Raw genomic sequence first — 19,384 nt, forward strand, 5'->3', positions numbered from 1 at the left:
CAACAGCTTTTAATGGGTTTTTTTTTTTTTTTAGCAGTTTAAAAAAATAGTCCAACTTTTATTACAGTGGAGATAGACAGTGACCCACATAGCATTGCTTATTGCTCTGACCCACTAAGTCACTCAGGAAAGGATTAAGAGGGTGTGGGTGTGTTTCGCCCTGCTTCCCACATCTATTCATTAAGAAAAACAAAAAAATACAAGAAAATCCATGACCGTAATCACCAGTCATGTATTTGGGATCATAATGAATGAGAGCAAGTCAAACTCTAATCAAGTGTGCGTGATTTTGATAGATTCCGTTTGGGTAAATAAACAAATGACATTGCATTCAGATTAATGTAATTTCATTTTTTTCATTGTATTTGATTAAGCAGAAAGTGAAAGTGAACGGGAGGGGTGCTTCAGGCCTAGCACAAATCCTCTCTGCAACAGGTTGTGAAATAGTCCTCAGCACAGAACTCCTCACATGATCGAGAAATTCTGTCACCTGTTTAAAAATAAAAAATAAAAATACAATCACTATACCATCACACCATTGTTGGAATTGTATTATTTTACATGATATATGAGCGCACATATTAGATCATGAACATGAGAACAAACAAAATGAAAGTAGAAAACAAATCCTACGCACCATTCAGGCTGGTTTTACAGTACTGCGCTGACAGTGGACAAACTGTCTCTGTCTTACAGCTTGTGTCATTTTCATCCACACAGATGTAGCAATTGAGAGTGAGCACTAATTAAAAAAAAAGATAAAATCCATCAAAACATGTTACAATACTAAGACAACAGCCTTCATCTCAGTCAGGAAGTCCAGGTGTAATCAAATGATTCCCTCAGATCAAACCTATTTTCTAGCCCAATCAGAAGTTTGCTTTTAAAATGGAATATAAGCTAGAATGACAAGGCCTCACCTTGGGTGCTACACAGCAGCACGAAGAGCAGCGTAAGCAGCAGGACCTTCATGTTGTCAGATGGTATGTGGATAATCCTCCCGCTCAGGTACTTTTATACTAAAACACCACATACCAAACTACAACTCAGTCATGCACTTCCTTGTGATAAATGTGCCAGTAAATTATGTCTAATGTTTTTGTTTCAACTCTTTTGTCTCAAAGAAGAAGAAAGCGAAAGACTTTTTACAGTAACAGATTAACGTGGATTTTTTTTTTTTTTTGCAGCGTGTATAAGAGCTCCTAAAGTCTAGTTCAACCTGCTACTATGAATTATTATCAGTGTTGCTATATTTACCTTTCGATTTCTCTGATGAGATCTGTGATTAGTTTTGATCTATCTATTTGTATTTCAAAACACATATCCCACATCGAGAGAACACCTTTTCAGTTTTGTCCTTGTTTTCTTATCACCCAGTGCTCAAGGTAACTCTGCAGTGCATTCATACTATGAAATGAGAGCACACTATTTGGGGGTCATTTTCTAAAGATTATTTTTAAAATCAATTTCTTTACTGGACTTTTTATCGTTCAGCTTTCAGCCTGTTCAGTTTAATCATGTCAACTGCTTTGTAAGGCTTTTTGAACGGTTAACACAAGAGTGATGTGAGCTAAATGCGAGTCAACATACAATAAACAACATTTATGATATGTAACAGACAATAGGCTGCACAAACGATGGACACAGCAACAGAAGCATCACCAGTCTGTTTGTTCTAAAGCACTTAGTTTGGCATTTCAGGTGTTCCCATAGGAACATAAGCCAAATGTGACCATATTTGGGGAGTTGCGTCTCAGTAGGAATTCACCAAGCAGCAAACTTCACAGCTAAATAAAAAATCATGTAGTGGCTTCAAAGGCTTCAAAGTGAGTCGATCCTCATACATGCCAATGTTAAAGTTTTACAACATTAAAAACATATATTAACAGGATGATCTATCTGATTCTCTTTGAGCAGGGCTGGACTGGGACAAAAAAAGGTTGGTTTTAACCAGTTGGTACAGCTTACTTTCGATGCACTGAAGCATGTGACAATTAAAAGTCACACTTAAGCTCAGGTGTGGGGGGCCTCAAGGGCTGGTGTCCTGCAGGTTTTAGATGTATCCTTGATCCAACACAGCTGATTTATATGGCTAAATTATGGCTCAACATATCTTGAAGTTCTCCAGCTGCCTGGTAGTGAACTAATCGTTTGACTCTGGTGTGTTGACCCAGGGTGATATCTAAAACCTGCAGGACACTCGCCTAAGGGCCTGGAGTTCTTCACCCCTACTTTAGCTATTAGAAGTGGACAAAAATCATTTGCTAGAAATTGTACTTTTTTCCATCTTTTTTTTTTTTTTTGCCTGTCCCGTTTGGCTCTTTTGCCATCAGAATTGTTGTCTAAAGGCAAAGAAAGATGCCCAACGGATTTACTTTAGCAAATTGACCATCCCAGGCTTGCCGTAATGGTCCAGTTGATTCACCTTTTATTGTTTATTTTATTTTCACTTACTGAATACGGGACAGACTTGACTGGGGGAAAGAAAGGGAGAAAGAAAGAGGGAAAGAGAAACAGCTGAGAAGAGGGACGGGGGAGAAGGGCAAAAGACAAAAACCAACAGAACGGGCAGAAAAAGAAAAAAGAAAAAAATGCATATATCAATCACCTGGATCACCTGCTGAGAAAGAAAAAAGAAAACAAGCAGAAGAGAACAAGAGTAATAGAATAAACAACATCACAATGATATATGGGAATATGACAGTAAATACTAAATATTAAACATTATTGTGCAGCACATAAGATCAACAGAACACAGTGTGCTTTGAGGTAGGAGCCAAAAAGGGTGTAGTTTGTGTGTGTGATCACCCGTGTGTACACCTGTGAGCATGGACGCGCTTGTTTTTTTTTAAAAGGTTCCTTCATGTAATGATCTGCTAGAGGGTGTGGGGGGGCCACAGCCCCGTCCTCCAGGGCATGAAGCAGGTATGGAGGAGATCAAGACTCCAGACATCCAGAGGCCCCCAGAACACAAGAGACCAAGGAAGACCAACAGAGGGGCAGCCGCGCCACTGTCCCAGTAAGAGCTGAGGAGAGTCCCAGATGAGGGCTCACTCAGCAGCCGCGGAGCAGAAGCCAGGGGGAGTTGCAGTGACGCGCCCGTGAGCTCCGCCAGCAGCCAGCTGTGCCTGAGTGACCGAGCCCCAGGCCGAGAGGCCGGGGGCACCCCACCTCCGAAGTGGCCCGAGCGAGCCCCAGGCTCCAGGCCCCGATAAAGGTTCGGGGCGTGAGCCGGTGTGTACCTAGACGCCCATCCCTGGACACAAAGAACCACCAACGCACCGATGTCTGAGGGAGTCCGCCACTGGCAGGGGAAGTGGTGGTAGGGGGAGATAGGCCTCCAAACCTTGGAGGGCCTGAGATGTCCCCAGAGAGGTGGCGTCTGACACCCAACCTGACATACTTTTTTCCATCTTTTGTTCAAATACAAATCCTCCCTGCAAAACCGTCCGGGAAGGGGGGAGAATGACTGAAGATTTCATCGTTAATATGTAAGTAGGAGTTAATGATTTCGGATCCGAGGGATCATTAAGATACTCCACACTTAACGGTCTGCTGTTAATGATGCCATTGACTTGTAAAGGAGTGTTCTTAGACTAGTTGTATCAAGCCTATTTGAGGACTTGTCTAGCATTGTTGTTAGTATGCTTCATACTGTCCGAATTTGGCGTTCCCAGATACCTCCCATATGGCTAGCTGATGGAAAATTCATTACAAATTTTCATAGCTGTGCGGTTCCATCTTGTCGTCAACCAACAAGAGTTTCTGAATTTCCATCTAATGATTTTATTTGTGGCATTACAGCTGCACAGCCAGCAAACTTTCTCAACTCACTTCCATCCTTGGAGCTTATTTAAGGCTAACTGTGAAGTTTGTCTCTAAAGCGTTTTCTGTAGTGAAAAGATCTCCAAATAGCTTTTCCAGCACTTCCCAAGCTGAGTTGTATGCTTCATCTCTGTCCACTAGGAGAAATCCTTCAACTGCTCTCTTTGTGGGTCTACCGAGTTACTTCCTGAGATAATAGTCTTTCATTCTTTGAAATGTTTTTTCTTTCAATCATGGTTTCAAATGACAACTGCCAGACTTTAAACTTTAGAGGGTCATCAGTTTGACCTGAACCACTTTTAGACCTTCTTGATTTTGACCTTGATTTGGTACTTTGAGATCCTAAGCACGACCCAACATCTGGCCATGGCTCTTAATCACTATCTGCAAAGTCTCCTTGTAGCTGTTTTTCAGCTCTTTTAACAATGAATGAGGAAAGTGAAGTACACTACTTTGCGCTTTGCGTCTGAATCTGCAGTTTGTATTTGGTGTATCCATCCATCCATCTTCTTCCGCTTTATCCGGGGCTGGGTCGCAGGGGGCAGCAGCCTAAGCAGAGAAGCCCAGACCTCCCTCTCCCCAGCCACCTCCTCTAGCTTATCCGGGGGAACACCAAGGCATTCCCAGGCCAGCCGAGAGATACAATCTCTCCAGCGTGTCCTTTGGCGTATTTGTTCATAAATGGTTTGTACATCTCTGCAGGTGACATTATGTTGTTAATCACCTCATTCAATTCGCGCTCTGAAAGTTTCTCCTCTTGATCTCTTTACCCTTTTCAGTGTTCTTACTCTTTCACTTTTACAAACAGTCTGTAGTTAGAATCGAAGAATAATCCTTTAATTGTCCCACAAGGGGAAATCTGGTTGTAACAGCAGCCAGAAAGACACATATACAAATAAACAGTACACAGGACACGGAACAGAAACATACACAATTTTTTCTTACATATTTACATCAAGGACAATGGTTACTATAAACAGAGTACTGTACAATTATTAAATTAAATAAAATTAACTACAGATAAGAGGCAAACCCAGGTTGTAGTGCGAATCGGTTGATTAAATTATTGCAGTTACAGTGCAGATGTAAACATCTATGTTTGTTGGGAGCAGTTTTGATTGTACAGTCTGACAGCTGCTGGGAGGAAGGACCCGCGGAAACGCTCCTTCATGCATCGAGCATGCAGCAGTCTGTCACTGAAGGAGCTCTGCAGTTCAGCAACATTTACATGCATGGGGTGGAAGACTCTGTCCATCAGAGATGTTATTTTGGCCAGAGTCCTTCTGTCTCCCACCACCTGCACTGGGTCCAGGTTGCATCCCAGAACAGAGCTGGCCTTCCTGATGAGTTTATCCAACCTCTTCCTCTCAGCTGCCGATAAACTGCTGCTCCAACATACTACACTATAAAAAATGACAGATGCCACCACAGAGTCATAGAAGGTCTCCCTGTACTCCAAATGACCTCAGCCGCCTCAGCAGGTAGACTCTGCTCTGACCCTTCCTGTAAAGGGCGTCAGTGTTGTGGCTCCAGTCCAGTTTATTATTCAGGTGAACACCCAGGTACCTATAAGAGTCCACTATCTCAATGTTCACTCCCTGGATGTTCACCGGTGTCAGTGTGGTGAGTCTGCATCTCCGGAAGTCCACCACCTACTCCTTGGTTTTCCTGGAGTTGATCAGCAGGTGGTTCTGCTGACACCAGTCTACAAAGTCCAGAGTCCACTGTCTGTATTCTGAGTCGTCCTCACCTGTGATGAGGCCGACTATGACAGAGTCGTCAGAGAACTTCTGTAGATGACAGCGTGGGGAGTTGATGGAGAAGTCTGCAGTGTAGAGGGTGAAGAGGAACGGTGCCAGCACAGTTCCCTGTGGGGCCCCCGAACTGCAGACCAGCATATCAGAGACACAGCCCTTTGTCCTCACATACTGAGGGCGTTCTGTGAGGTAGTCCAGTATCCACTTGGACATGTGGCGGTCCACTCCTGATAGCTCCAGCTTGTCTCTCAGAAGTCGTGGCTGGATGGTGTTGAAAGCACTGGAGAAATCAAAGAACATGATCCTCACAGTGCTTCCAGGCTTCTCTGGGTGAGTCAGAGCTCGGTGCAGGAGGTAGATGATGGCGTCCTCCACCCTAATGCCAGGCTAGTAAGCAAACTGCAGCGGCTCCAATGAAGACCTCACCAGGGGGCACAGATGGTTCAGAACCAACCTCTCGAGGGTCTTCATCAGATGTGATGTCAGGGCTACCGGCCTGTAGCTGCTGAGGTCCTTGGGATGGGAGGTCTTTGGTACCGATACCACACAGGATGTCTTCCACAGCTGTGGTACTTTCCCCAGGAACGATGCTGGGGGAGGGGTGGGTGGTTGATTAAACCTATTAAAATATTTATTTAGGTCATTCACCCAGCCCAAGTCTCCTGCACCCTGTGGGGTTGGTTTTTGTCCTGAGATTGTCTTCAGGCTGTTCAAAACCTCTCTGATGTTGTCCTGTTGCAGCTGCTCTTCCATCTTCCTCCTGTAGTTTTCCTTTCCTTGCCTTATCTTCCATTTCAGCTTCTTCTGGACAACTCTCAGCTCCTGTTTCTCTCCAGATATAAGGACTCTCCTCTTGTCCTTGAGGAGAGCCTTAATTTCAGGATTTATCCATGGCTTGTTGTTAGAAAAACACCGAACCTTTATGCTGGGTATGGTGTTGTCCACACAGAAGTTCATGTAATCCGTAATGCAGTCTGTGATGCTGTTGAGGTCATCCTCCAGGGGGCTGCAGAGGTTGTCCCACACAGCAGAACGGAAACAGTCCCTTCAGTCTCTGCCGACCATTTCCTTACTGTGCGTTTCACAACTGGTTCTCTGTGTACTAGAGGTTTATACACAGGCTGGAGATGAACCAGGTTGTGATCTGAGCCCCCCAGGGGAGGGAGAGGTGATGAGCTGTATGCCTCCTTGGTGTTGGCATACAATAAGTCCAATGTTTTATTGTCTCTGGTGTGGCAGGTGACATACTGGGTGAAGGTGGGGAGAGTGGAGGACAGGGAGATGTGATTAAAGTCCCCAGAGATCAGGAAAAGGGTCTGAGGGTGCTGTGTTTGGAGTCTGCTGGTTACAGTGTGCAGGACCTCACAGGCTGCTGCAGCGTTAGCAGAGGGCGGGACATACACAGCTATCATAATCATGTGTTAAACTCTCGCGGTTCTCTCTAGCAGCTCAATGTCCTTACAGCATAGCGTCTCTTTGATAGATAAATGCCCAGAGTTACACCATCTATCGTTCACAAACACAGCCAGACCCCCTCCTCTCTTCTTTCCACTCTCCGTTGTTCTGTCGGCCCGGATCTGATGAAAACCATCCATGTTTACGTGTGAGTCTGGAGTTAGCGCAGTTAGCCACGACTCTGTGAAGCACATCAGGCTGCACTTCCTGTAGCTCCTCTGATGTCGGGTAAGAGCCGCCAGCTCGTCTACTTTATTGGGGAGAGATCTCACATTCCCCATAATAATAGATGGAATTGCTGGCCAGTACCTCCTAACTTTACTGCGACGCCCGATCCCGGCCTGAGTACTGCGTCTCTTCCTCCTCACCTCGCAGGGGATGTTGGCTTGCTCGGCGGTAGGCAGGGCAGCGGAGGCCCAGAGGGCTAACAGCTGATCCCTGCTGAAAACAATGGGAGGTCGGACCTCCACGCGCTCTCTGGACACAGATGCGGTAAAAAATGTAATAAAGAACACGATTGTCCATAGAATTCTGAGCTCCATTGTGGGGAACAGCAGTCCACAATAGAAAAACAAAAACAAGAAACACAAGAACAACAAAGAAGCATATATTAAAGAGAAAAAAGGACTCGGTCAGGTCGGAGCTGCTGATGCTGGCTGCCAGCTCGGAGTGGTGCCGGAAGTTATATTATATATAGTTCTGTAATCTGCTCAGCAGTATTGCTCTTCATGATCATTGTCAGCCATCTTGTGAGTCTAGTTAAATGTCAGTCAATGCACTAAGCTTTGATTTCAAAATACTTCTTTAAATTTGTAACTTATACGTAACTTGAGTATTACTTTGGCATTACTGTTACTATATACTTTAGCTATAACGACTTTCATTCTTAATATATGTGTACTTTAACTTGAAGAACTTTGTAAACTTCACATGTAATTTTACCTTATACAAACACACAAAACACTTTCATAAACTACAAAGCATCACTTTGAAGTACAGTAGAAATTAAGTAACCTTTGACAGATGTGTTATAGAAATTCGCTGTGGATTTAAACCACTCTTACTCTACTTTTAACACTGCCCTTTGTTAATTTCCAATTTACTCCAGTTATATAACGTTGTTGCTATTGTGCTTGGCTGCTTGTGAGTGGTGAGCTTGTGTGATAGCGACCTCTTGTGTCGCACCACTGCACCGTCACACACCACTCTTCTTAAGTCAGGGGTCAGCATCCTTTTCATTTCAAAGGGCCCCTTTTCCCCCTGCTGCTACAAAACCTGTCTAGAGCCTAAAAAAAGAAAGAGCCTATAAATATCTAGAAAATGAGTTGTTGTGTCGTGTAAGCTATGGAAATGTAAATAAAAATGCTTATTTTTAGATTTGATAAGACAATGAATCATCAAAGCTTTATATCGGAAAAAAGTATTTGTTAAAATGAAGCCAGCTACGTGAGTCCTTTCCATAATAATTGAAAATTAGGAAAGATGGGCAACCAACTTGAAAATTACAGTAAACAGATTTGAACCTAAGAAACATTAAATCACTTTTAAAAGCCTTGTACATTCAGTGAATAGTCAATGCAGATATTTCATAAAAAAAACAAACTGTTAACAGAACCCTTTCTTGTTGTCTTTATAATAAAAAAATGACTTACTTGGACTTGGACTTATAAGACTTATAAGAGCCACAGTGGAGGGGCCGGTGAGCCACATGTTACCTAGGTGCTGTGGAATATTCAGTTTTCTACACGTAGGTAACAACCTATCAAAGCAAACACTTCATTTTTTCTGAGACAGCTACATTAATAATAATGAACATATATAATTCAAAACAAAATCATAGAGGCCAACTGGGTATGTAAAAAATAATAATAATTTAGGTATACGTGAATCACTTCACATGAAACTCAGTTTTGCCACAGAAAAAATAAAAACTTTAGCCTACCTTGTGTACGTTTCTGCACTAGTAACAAAAGAAATATTGACCTTTGCGCTGAATAAATTGTGTTACTAAAGTGTAAACTAATAAAAGTTAATATGCAGCAAGCCTAGAAAAAGTGAAAAACTCCACAGCTGCTGAAACTCACTGCCACAGACACTGGTGTTATACAGTGTAGGCCGCAATAATTAAAATCATTATATCTCAGATACTGTAGCAGCACAAACGCTAATTTTACCTGCACAAATCAGCACAAACGTAGCACTAAAAAAGTAGACCATTTTGGTTTGTTTTGGAGCAGTCTGGGGGGATGGTGACCTTTGAATGACCTATAAAATAATGTTTAATATCTCAAAAACCGTAGCAGCACAAACGCTAATTTTACCTGCACAAATCTGCACAAACGTAGCACTAACCGCTCCGCCTATTTACCTTTACGTTTCAAGTGGGTGGGGGGTCAGCTTCACTCTGCTAAATAATAGTATAGTCTTGTGGGTTCTGAAATTAACATATAAAGTAATGTGAACGCCACTGGCGGTCCTAGCTTGTTTGGCGCCCTGGGCGAACACTCCCTCTGGCGTGTTTGTTGGTTTGTTTTTATTTTGTGAGTTGGTTATTAGATGCTGCTCCAGCCGGTCAGAGAATCCCCCGCCGCCCCGCCCTCTCCTCTCTGCGCCACAAGCAGCAGGCGCACCTCGCAGACGAAGGGCGCCCTTACTCCCAGGAAATGGGCGACAGAAAACCAATCGGTGCCTATGCCATTCCCAATATGCGCTGGCTGACGTCGGGCAGCATGAGTACGAGCATTTTTTTTTTTTTTTGCCGATGCCCGTGATGCCGCCCCCCACCACAATGCCGCCCCGAGCAACCGCCCGTGTCGCCCGTATCTAAAACCGCTACTGGTGAACACCATACATTACAAATTTGCAGACTATTACAACACAATTATAACAAATACCTTGTACAGCTAGTGGATGAACCGCAGGCCTCACAGTTTCTTATAAACACGCCCAAACCTCGCGATAATAGCGGGGCAACAAAAATTGTTGTCATACACAAGAGAAAACACACCTTAACAATATGGTCCAACAAAAATATTTTAACTGCAGAAACCTAAATATTAATCTCTTTTATACAAAAGCCATTTGAGTGACAATTACATTAATAATTAATTAAACATGTTATTAAAAGAGGCTGACAGTATGTCACAGAACTGAATAAAATTCTGTTCAACAGGGAACCTATTTTTGTGTCTTTGTCCTTCTCAACTTTATGAAGAACAAGTCTTACAGACAACAGAGGGTTGAGGCCTTAGAATATGAGAACCAACACATGAGCGTGAGATTTATTTTTTCGTAAATAGAAAGCATAATTAAATTATTTATGTATATCAAAGAACGAGGCAAAGGTAACTTCTCTATTTGTAAGTCTTTTATCGGTCTTAGATGTTTTACCTCAAATACACACGTGCAAAGGTTTGTCTCATGATTGTCATGTTGTCATTATCAACATTAAGAATATGTAGAGATTTAAGTTTTTATCACATTATTAAATTAGCACAGAATTGTGTATCAGACAATATAAGAGTTTGATCAAAAAGCTCCACAACTCCACTCACAGGTAGAGTGATCACCATCATGACTTCCATGCATCGATCTAAAAATAACAGCATCAAGCCCTAACTGTATGGTTGATCAAAAAGGAAAGCTTTAAGCCTAATCTTAAAATTAGAGAAGGAGTCTGTCTCCTTAATCCGAGCTGGGATCTGGTTCCACAGAAGAGGGGCCTGGAAGCTAAAGGTTCTGCCTCCCATTTTACTTTTAAATAGGCTACTCTAGGGACTACAAGTAAGCCTGCAGCCCAAGGGCGTAGATTTGGCATGGAAGGGACATGTCCCCACCAATATCCAGCGATTATTGAATTGTCTCCACCAATAATTTGATCTCTGCCAGTAAAGAAAAACGACAGAAAGAAAAAAACGATCTGTCAACGTCTCATTCACCCAGTGGAGCAGAAAGAGTTAAATTACGTTCTCTACTGGAGTCCTACATCATGTGACAAATATGGCCAATGTGATTGGCTGTGCCTTTCAGGGAGCTCTGTTTAGTTTTAGCAGCGGCAAGGAGGATGGCAGCAAAAAGGAAGAACATGGATATAAGAAAATATTTTTCAAAGAAACCTGTAAGTCAATTAAAGCCAAGTTCACTCATAAAATGTGTCCGCCATAATAACGTTACAGGCTATGCTAGGCTTTGGCCCACGTCAGTCTAAAACTTTATGTAACCATGAATAATGTGTTTTGGAAACTAACTGCACAACAGGCAGCACTATTAGTTATCCCAGTCTCAGAGTAGCATTTCTAATTTTGATTGAAACTGTCAGAGAAAACGGCAGCCTCGAGCAAGCCAGGATATTAGTTTACAGAGGCTGTTAAAATTACATGTCTAACGTTAAAATGTTGGTGACACAATAATTTCATCCTAATGGTACTGACATATTCATAGAGTTAATGTTTGAGACAAAATATCAAGAGGTAGTCATGATTTTGCAAATATTCCACCTTGTAGTGCAGTTTGCACAAATTGTTTTAAAAATGCACTCACCCTACAAACATCACCGATGAGTCAAGATCTGCACAAATTGACAGAAACACTGAAGCAGCTACACATTTTATTCTTCTTGTCATGTATGTCCTATTTGTCAGGTGACAGAAGAACCAACACAAAGCTCAGAGAGTAATGGTGATACAAGATCACAGGAGAGATTGGATGATGACTTGGTGGTTCATTACTGTTTTTGAAGCACATGTGTGACTGCATGTATGTGGAATGTCTCACTGTTATTTATCAGGTGACAGAGGCAGCTCTGCCATGTTGTAGCTCAGACAGAGGTGAAGATGTGAGGTCACAGGTGACTGACTGATGATTCGGTGCTATAGATTAACTAGTATTTATTATCATGACAATTGTTAGGCTGCTGATGTAAATTGATTTATTAGTGTATATTTGACAAAGAATCTGAATTGACATGTCTCACTTTTTATATGGCACGAATCAATGTGTTATTTTATCAGGTGGCAATATGTCCTAGTGCAGTTAGAGGAGAAGAGCCAGGGCCAAAGGTGAGGCACATCAAGCACATAATAATAATTTTAATCTGAGGATAAAACACATGTACTGAGGCTGAAAGAAGCTTAAGTGCTCTCAGAAGACTAAAAACATGGCTAAGGTCAACAATGACACAAATGAGTTTAAACAATGCTGCGGTGTGCCATGTCCACCAGGAGAGACTGGACAGTATAGATGTAAAACAAATATGCCAGCAGTTTATCTCAGTTAACGAGAGGAGCAGGCGTGTGTTTGGCTCCTTCACATAGTGGACATTGAGTTGTTGTGTGGGACACCAGTAGTCCATGTCTGTTGCTGTAACAGGGGCAATAGTGCGCCTAAAATGTTGCATAATTTTGCTGAGAGATCTTTTACTTTGTGGAAATCTTAGATGAGTAGTTTTATGGACAAAAACCACCAGGTCATTCAGTGTTCCCTTAGTGCTCATGTATCAGAGATGTTGGTGTACTATAACTGAAGTAATGTTGTTAAGTCCTTAAAGTCATATTCTTTTATTGTCATGACTGTATTTGAAGCTATTTTTTTATTTTTGTATGATATCTGATTTATATGGAATATGGCTGAAGTAAACTAAAGTCTAAAATACTTAGTCAGTCATTTGTTTAATAGTAATTTAACATATATAATTCACATATAAAACTATGAATTGTAATTTTAAATAGTTTAAAAGCATGTAGAATAGCATATGTAGGCAAGTATATTACTCCTTTTTTTTTTCTATCAAGAAGCAAAGACAAAAAGGGAAAAAATAGAAAAAGAAACAGGGCAGACTTCAGTGGTTGAATTATCCGTCCCCACCAATGCCAAAACCAAATCTACGCCCTTGCTGCAGCCTGAGAGCAAAATGCTCTAATGGGGTGATATGGTACTATAAGATCATTAGGATAAGATGGGGTCTGGTTATTCGAGACCCTTGGATGTGATGAGAAGGATTTTTAATTTGATTCAGGATTTAACAGGGAGCCAATGAAGAGAAGCCAATATAGGAGAAATATGCTCTCTCTTTCTAGTTCCTGTTAATAATCTTGTCACAGCATTTTGGATCAACTTTTCAGGTAGGTTTCAGGCTTCCTGATAATAACAAATTACAGTAGCCCAAACGAGATGTAATGAATGAACTATGTCAACTAGTTTTTTATTGTCACTATTTAATATTTATTTGATGCCCCCTACAGTTTATTTAAGGTGTCCTGTGTTAAATGGCTCCTGGTGGCGCCTCCTGGTCTTTGGATGACATCTGGGCTCCCCAGGTCTGAGGAGCTGAACAATCTGGCTTCTCAGTGCAAACACGCCCTACTGCTATTCTTTGTTTTAATATTTGTGTTAGTTCGGGAGGTAGAGTTCTTTTATTATTAAATCAAAGTCCTGCTTTACTAGTCTCCTATACAGTGCTTTCCAGTATTCTTTTGAAAGAGATTTAGACACAGCGTTTTTTGTCTTTTGTTGTCAGAAAGCATTATTCAGCTGTGCAACCATTGCTATCTTTTAGGCATACTGTGCAAGGTCAAAGGAGCTTGGAAAGAAGAAGTCCAGACGGTTTTCTTTCCAAGCTTCTTACCTGGACGTGACCTGGATGACTGAGAACCTTCACAGAGCTACTGTGCAAGCTACAGTTGTGAAGCTGTCCTTTGGTGACATCTGTAGGCAACACTGAGGAGGTGCAAACTAGTGTGTTTTCCACTAATTCAATCAGAGAAATTATGTCTAAGTCGGTTTGTTTGGGGCCAAAAACCTTAATGTTGTGTTTGTGTTATTACACTCTTACTTTTAATATTGACAAAGTATTTAATATTGTTACTCTGACAATTACATTAACAAAGTTACATTATCATAGTTATGTTAACATAAGAAGTTTCAGTAGTTGTAATACTATTTGCATTATTTACATTATATCCACAATGTTTTAAATTATAAAGGAAAATAGAAATACAAAGTCAGATCAAATCATTGTCATTTTCTAAATGAAAATAACACACACATATATTAATTTATCATTCATCTATATGAAGTATACATTAAAAATGCACTTCCACAGCTAAGGTTTAAAAGTTATTTGTTCAGCAGAAAGTTCTTTTTAAAATGATGTCAATGATGATCAATGATGTCACCATGAATAAACAAACTATATTAACCGACAGCTGGCTGACTAAATCCCCTATCTGAGAAAAAAAGGAAGGAATGCATTTCACGTTGGCTGTGCTGCAATATTTACACAATCTATAAACAAGAACTGATCAACTGTCACACAGCATCTGTGCAAGTGTCTCCACTGTGTGTAGATGTGTACATAGGGGTGTTACAAAAGATCACATCAAGGAAGCAACTAAAAGGTATGATAGAAACAACACATAATTTCTTTTCAACATCTTTATTTGAAGTTTTTCAAAATCACATAAAGTATGAAAAACAATAGTGTCAGAAGATGACACTGAATGCCCATTTCATACATGAGGTGTCCAATATTTAACAATGAAAATCAAGCATAAACAGACCAACCGTTCTGAATGACTGCAGACTTTCTCTTTCTTTTTCTTTTTTTGCTCAGTTCAGATATTACAAACAATTTTTCTTCAAACTTCATGTGTAGCTAGGTTGGCTAAGCATTTGACCTTGACCTTCACTGTTAGTACCCAAGGTCAATGTTGACCCAGAAAAATTATAGTATATATTATTTCAAGGTCATAGGTTAAAGGTCAGACATCGGTGTGTTGTTATAAAAGCAGGCTGATGTAGCATTTCTGTTACATCATGCTGGCGCCGGGCTGGCGCCAGCATGATGTAAGTTTTTCGTATGACCACTTTCTTTCTGTGGGGATTTGTGTTCTCTGAAGCTCTTGTTCAATTCACTTCAATTCCATTTAATAGAAATAAATTCTTCTTTTTTTTTTGTAGGCTGGACTATTAATCCAAAACAGTGGAGCAAGAGCACTGACAGGGACAAGAAAAAGCGATAACAATCCTATAATATTAACTTTTTTCATTGACTCCCTGGTGAATCCAGCATTGTATGTAAAATCCTTCTGACTTATAAAATCTTGAAGAATCAGGCCCCAATCATATCTTAAAGGCCTCAAAGTACCACATTAAGAACCATGACTCAGCTATCCTGCAGTGGGCTCAGATTGCTGTGCAACTCCTTCAATACTCACGTTCCTTAACTCCCCAAGTGTTTACATATCACTGCAGCATAGAATTAGATTTTCGCCTTCTCTTTCCCTGTGCGTGTTTGTCCCTTTTGTCCTATACTGTCTTTTTCTTATTTTCTCTTTCCTCTCACCCCCAACAGGTCACTGCAGATGGCTGCCCCTACCCAAACCTGGCCCTGCCAGAAACCTTTTTCCTGTTAAAAGAGAGTTTTCCCTTACACGTGGTGTTTTCTAGTGCTTTAAGGACCTTGCAGTATTAGGCCATGTTCACACTATGTTTTTGTTTGAAAACGCCTCTTTTTCTCTTCGTTTTGACCTTCCGTCCACACTGAGACGGCATTTTCTGTGAAGGAAAACACAGTGTTTTGAAAACGCTCTCCAAAGCGGATACATTTGAAAACACCGTTTTCGCGTCGCAGTGTGGACAGCGAACCCGGAGCCTTTTCAAAAACGATGGCGCATTTCAGTCATATGATGCAGTCATGTGACCAATTAAATAAGATAGCGGAGGGCATTATACAGTATTTGTTTTGTTTGCTCTCAGCTTTGACGGCCCTATTAAAGATTAATATCAGTTTGTACATGCTCCAGATAGCTTTTCTTCAATTTCTTTAATTCTCACTCGCTTTTGCAACTTTGTACTTTTGTGTTACTCGCAGCAACAACTCCACCTCGTTGTTAGTCCATTAAAAAAACTCTGTGGTTTTCCTCATCGTTTTGCCGCGACGTTTCAAAGAGCCGGAAAGTAAATAAACGGCAGACAAAAATAAGGAAGGTCGAATCGAATCGTCTTGCATTTCACGCATGCTCAGTACCGGAACAGCGTTTTCGGCCGTTTAAATGTGGGCACGGAACTCTGTTAAAACGACTGAAAACGATAGTGTGGACGCGGAGCGTTTTCAGATGAAAACAATGGATGAACCTTTTATTAACAACAAGTAATAAACCACTATGAAAACACCTCACTACAAATGAAACTGGGAACTTGTAATAAAGTGATTATCAGTGTTGTAGGGCTCAGCATGACTCCTGGAAATGTTTAAGGTTAAGCATGTTTTATGTCCTGTGAGGACCATAATAGCTTTTAATTAACCCCAAAACACAAGCTTATGTCTTGATTTTAAATAGCATATGTTATTGGACTCAATTATTAAATCAATCAAACTATTCAAATTATATATCACATTAAATATATGTATTTTAAAAAATCTAATGTGAAGTTATTCTAGCTCATTATTCTCTATACACACATACTGTGGTCCTTTCAATATGGAAAAAAACCTAAGAAATGTCTACATCTGTACTCGTGTGTTGCTTTTCATACTTTAAGACTTCAAACTTCTGGTCTTTGTAAGACTTCTTCCCCGTAGTTAAATAAAGGAGGACAATGTCGCAAAAGAAGGTTCCCTGTTGAAAAGAATTTTATTCAATTCTGTGATATATATGTAAAAAAATGCTGTTCAATTCATTTAATATCATGTTGATTTAATTATTAATGATACTCACAGCTCCCATCACAGCCAGTCCTGAACCAATATTGACAACCAAGGGGACTATGGCAAACTTTCCAGCCTGTGGAGGAGATCAGAAACCCAAGAGATGTTTTTAAATAGGAGTTTATTACAATTTATTTTTGTTCAAAGAGCAAAGACTGCAGTGCTCTTTTCAAATCATTCCTAATAACCCCTCTCCTAAGAAGAGAGGATACTACTACTACTAATAATAATGGTATTTTTGCATTGGTGTTATATGTATTGGCTTTATTACATAAATTATCTTATTGTAATGCATTGGCACCATTTATGCATTCATTCTGTCACTGATGCATTGTACATACCTTCCCATATACCAGGATATGAAATCGTATGCCATAAACTTTGTATAGAGATCGATAGCTTTCACCAGCAGCATTTTTAAAGTATCTTGCATGTCTGTTAGAGAAGAAAACAAAAATATAAAAAATAAAATAAAGATAAACATAAATAACCTTTAGGTAATTTAGAATGGTTATGGTTCTTTATTCCTTTCATAAGTTGTAAAGATGATTACATGTCTGTGCACCATGCCAACAAAGATGCTCTGCAGTGAGCCTCACCTGAAGTTAAATCCTGTTGCGATGCTCTTGTTGGAGACAGTGGCATCCAGGCGAGTGAACTGGTACTCTGGATTACAGTGAGAGGTGCCTTTGTCAAGGTCACAGTCCCACTGTATCACAATGCCAATAGCGCCACCCTAACAAAACAGCCAAAACATGCTTATTCTAAGATTTTTATTTTTATACATGTATTCAAATTTGGATACTTGTATGCATTCCATTAGTGGTGTTTTACCTGCGTTCATTCACAGCTGTATAGAAAACATTTGTTAAACATTAGCTACATCCTGCTAGTACCAGATCAGACCCCTTTAATCCTTCAGAACACGAAGAACTAATTCTTCATGGCACTGAACATTCCACAGAGAACAGTCCACATGACATGACAGAACCACACAGCTGCACATCAAGGGGATTAATTTCCCATTTCACCACATTCCACAGGTTCTCTGTTAGCTCTTGTGACTGGAGGCCATTATAGTTAAGTGAGCTCATTGCCATGTTCAAAAACAGTTTGAGATCAGGTTTTGTCAGAGTTTTGTGACATGGTGCGTTATCCTGCTGGAAGAAGCTGTCAGAAAATGGGTACACTGTGGCTATCAAGGAATAGAACTACAGAAAGTAATCTTGATCATGTCTTAATTCCTAAATGGATTGACTTGGTGCATTGTAATTGGCTGATTAGATATTCCACTTAATGATCCCAAATCATTAAGTGGAATGATTTGGGACAGTTGAACAGTTGTACCTAATGAAGTAGGAAACATGAGAAACTTTGTTCAGTGGGACATGTTTCGGTTGTCTCACAATTTCTCCCAAGAACAATGAGCAAAGGTCATGACTAATAACAGTAACTAAAAAAAACCTTTAAGTCATGGATTCAGTCATCATAATTATTTTGGGGTATAAACTCTATGTGTGTTAGAAAGTAACATTTGAGGTTATATCACATTAACACAATCTTGAGAAAATACAATGTAATACTAACAAGTGTGGCCATGTCTTGGAAGTTGCATCCAGCTCTTCTCGTAATGTCTCCCAGGCGAAAGATGGGGCAGTAGGGGTATTGCTTCTCATCATATCTGCATTTCTTCAAGTAGGATTGATCAGTTGTTTTGAGGATGTTGGACCTCAGAGTTAAGAAAAACACATATTTATGGATGTGAACTGCTTATTGCACACAGCAATATCCAGCTAGTCAGCAAGTACAAGGAGATATTGTTGTAAATGTTAAAGAGGACTTACTTTGAAAATGAGAATTTAGGAAACTGGATGAAATTCTTGATGTAGATGGTGAAGTTTTTAGCATTTTTGAGCAAAGGCTTTCTGTGAAAACAAAATGTTAAGTAAATATACATTTTTGTGAATAAATGTATAAGACAACAATAAAAGCAAATCAAAGTCAAACCTTCCTGTAGCAGATAGAGAGGGATTGTGATTGAATTGCTGAGTGGGAAATGAACCCATCTATGACCCAGTGCTGTTTAATGTGAGCTGATACAATACTATTATAAGACTGGGTCATGAAGCTGAGTGTCTCAGTGTAGGACATCCTTAGTTTAGATTTAGTGCCAAACCTGTTGTGCTGACCCGATAAATGACAACTACACGTGATTTGCCTGAATGTTTGTGCATGTTAGTGCAGAGAGAAAGGAGGATTGGTCATTTCAAATTTGTCCTCACTGTGGTTTGATGTTTTTTTCAGTTGGACACCAGCCAAATATTTCACAGGTCCCATTGGACTTTTCATTGTTTCTTATGCATTTGCCGCTCATGACTCCTTTAGACAACAGACAACAAAAAAAAAACTGTTTAAAAACATCTAGATGATCATGTGAAAAGAGTTTCTGATTCAGACATGTTTCACAATACTGATTTAATATCAGGATGTTTCTTTCTCACCATGACCAGACTCCACCATCTTTCCCTTTTTACAGTCCTCGTCAACACTACAGTGGCCATTAAGCACTTTGTGGCTCTGAGAACAAAAAAAGGACAGAGGCAATGTAAAAAACAAAACAAAAAACACAACACAGAACCAA

At 40.4% G+C, this 19,384-nt stretch overlaps 2 protein-coding genes across 2 annotated transcripts; both read right to left on the reverse strand.

Annotated features, from left to right (window-relative positions):
- On the reverse strand, window positions 1-1,059 carry LOC147314388 (uncharacterized). Its single transcript, XM_086262802.1, has 3 exons — window positions 921-1,059; window positions 638-742; window positions 1-490 (listed from the first exon to the last, which is right to left on the reverse strand). The coding sequence occupies exons 1-3, from the start codon at window positions 970-972 to the stop codon at window positions 411-413; spliced, it is 237 nt and encodes a 78-aa protein (XP_086118928.1). The 5' UTR covers window positions 973-1,059; the 3' UTR covers window positions 1-410.
- Window positions 1,060-16,528: 15,469 nt separating this feature from the next.
- LOC147314389 (P2X purinoceptor 5-like) lies at window positions 16,529-19,384 on the reverse strand. The gene is made up of 8 exons (XM_086260378.1): window positions 19,245-19,384; window positions 19,026-19,122; window positions 18,588-18,668; window positions 18,331-18,472; window positions 17,343-17,479; window positions 17,085-17,178; window positions 16,754-16,819; window positions 16,529-16,654 (listed from the first exon to the last, which is right to left on the reverse strand). Exons 1-8 carry the CDS (start codon window positions 19,261-19,263, stop codon window positions 16,529-16,531), a joined length of 762 nt encoding a protein of 253 aa, XP_086116504.1. The 5' UTR covers window positions 19,264-19,384.

The sequence above is a fragment of the Aulonocara sp. 'chitande type north' Nkhata Bay genome, linkage group LG14, assembly GCF_057382095.1.
Source record: "Aulonocara sp. 'chitande type north' Nkhata Bay isolate Kocher_YH1m ecotype deep benthic linkage group LG14, A_spYH_male_GT1.1, whole genome shotgun sequence".
NCBI lineage: Eukaryota > Metazoa > Chordata > Actinopteri > Cichliformes > Cichlidae > Aulonocara > Aulonocara sp. 'chitande type north' Nkhata Bay.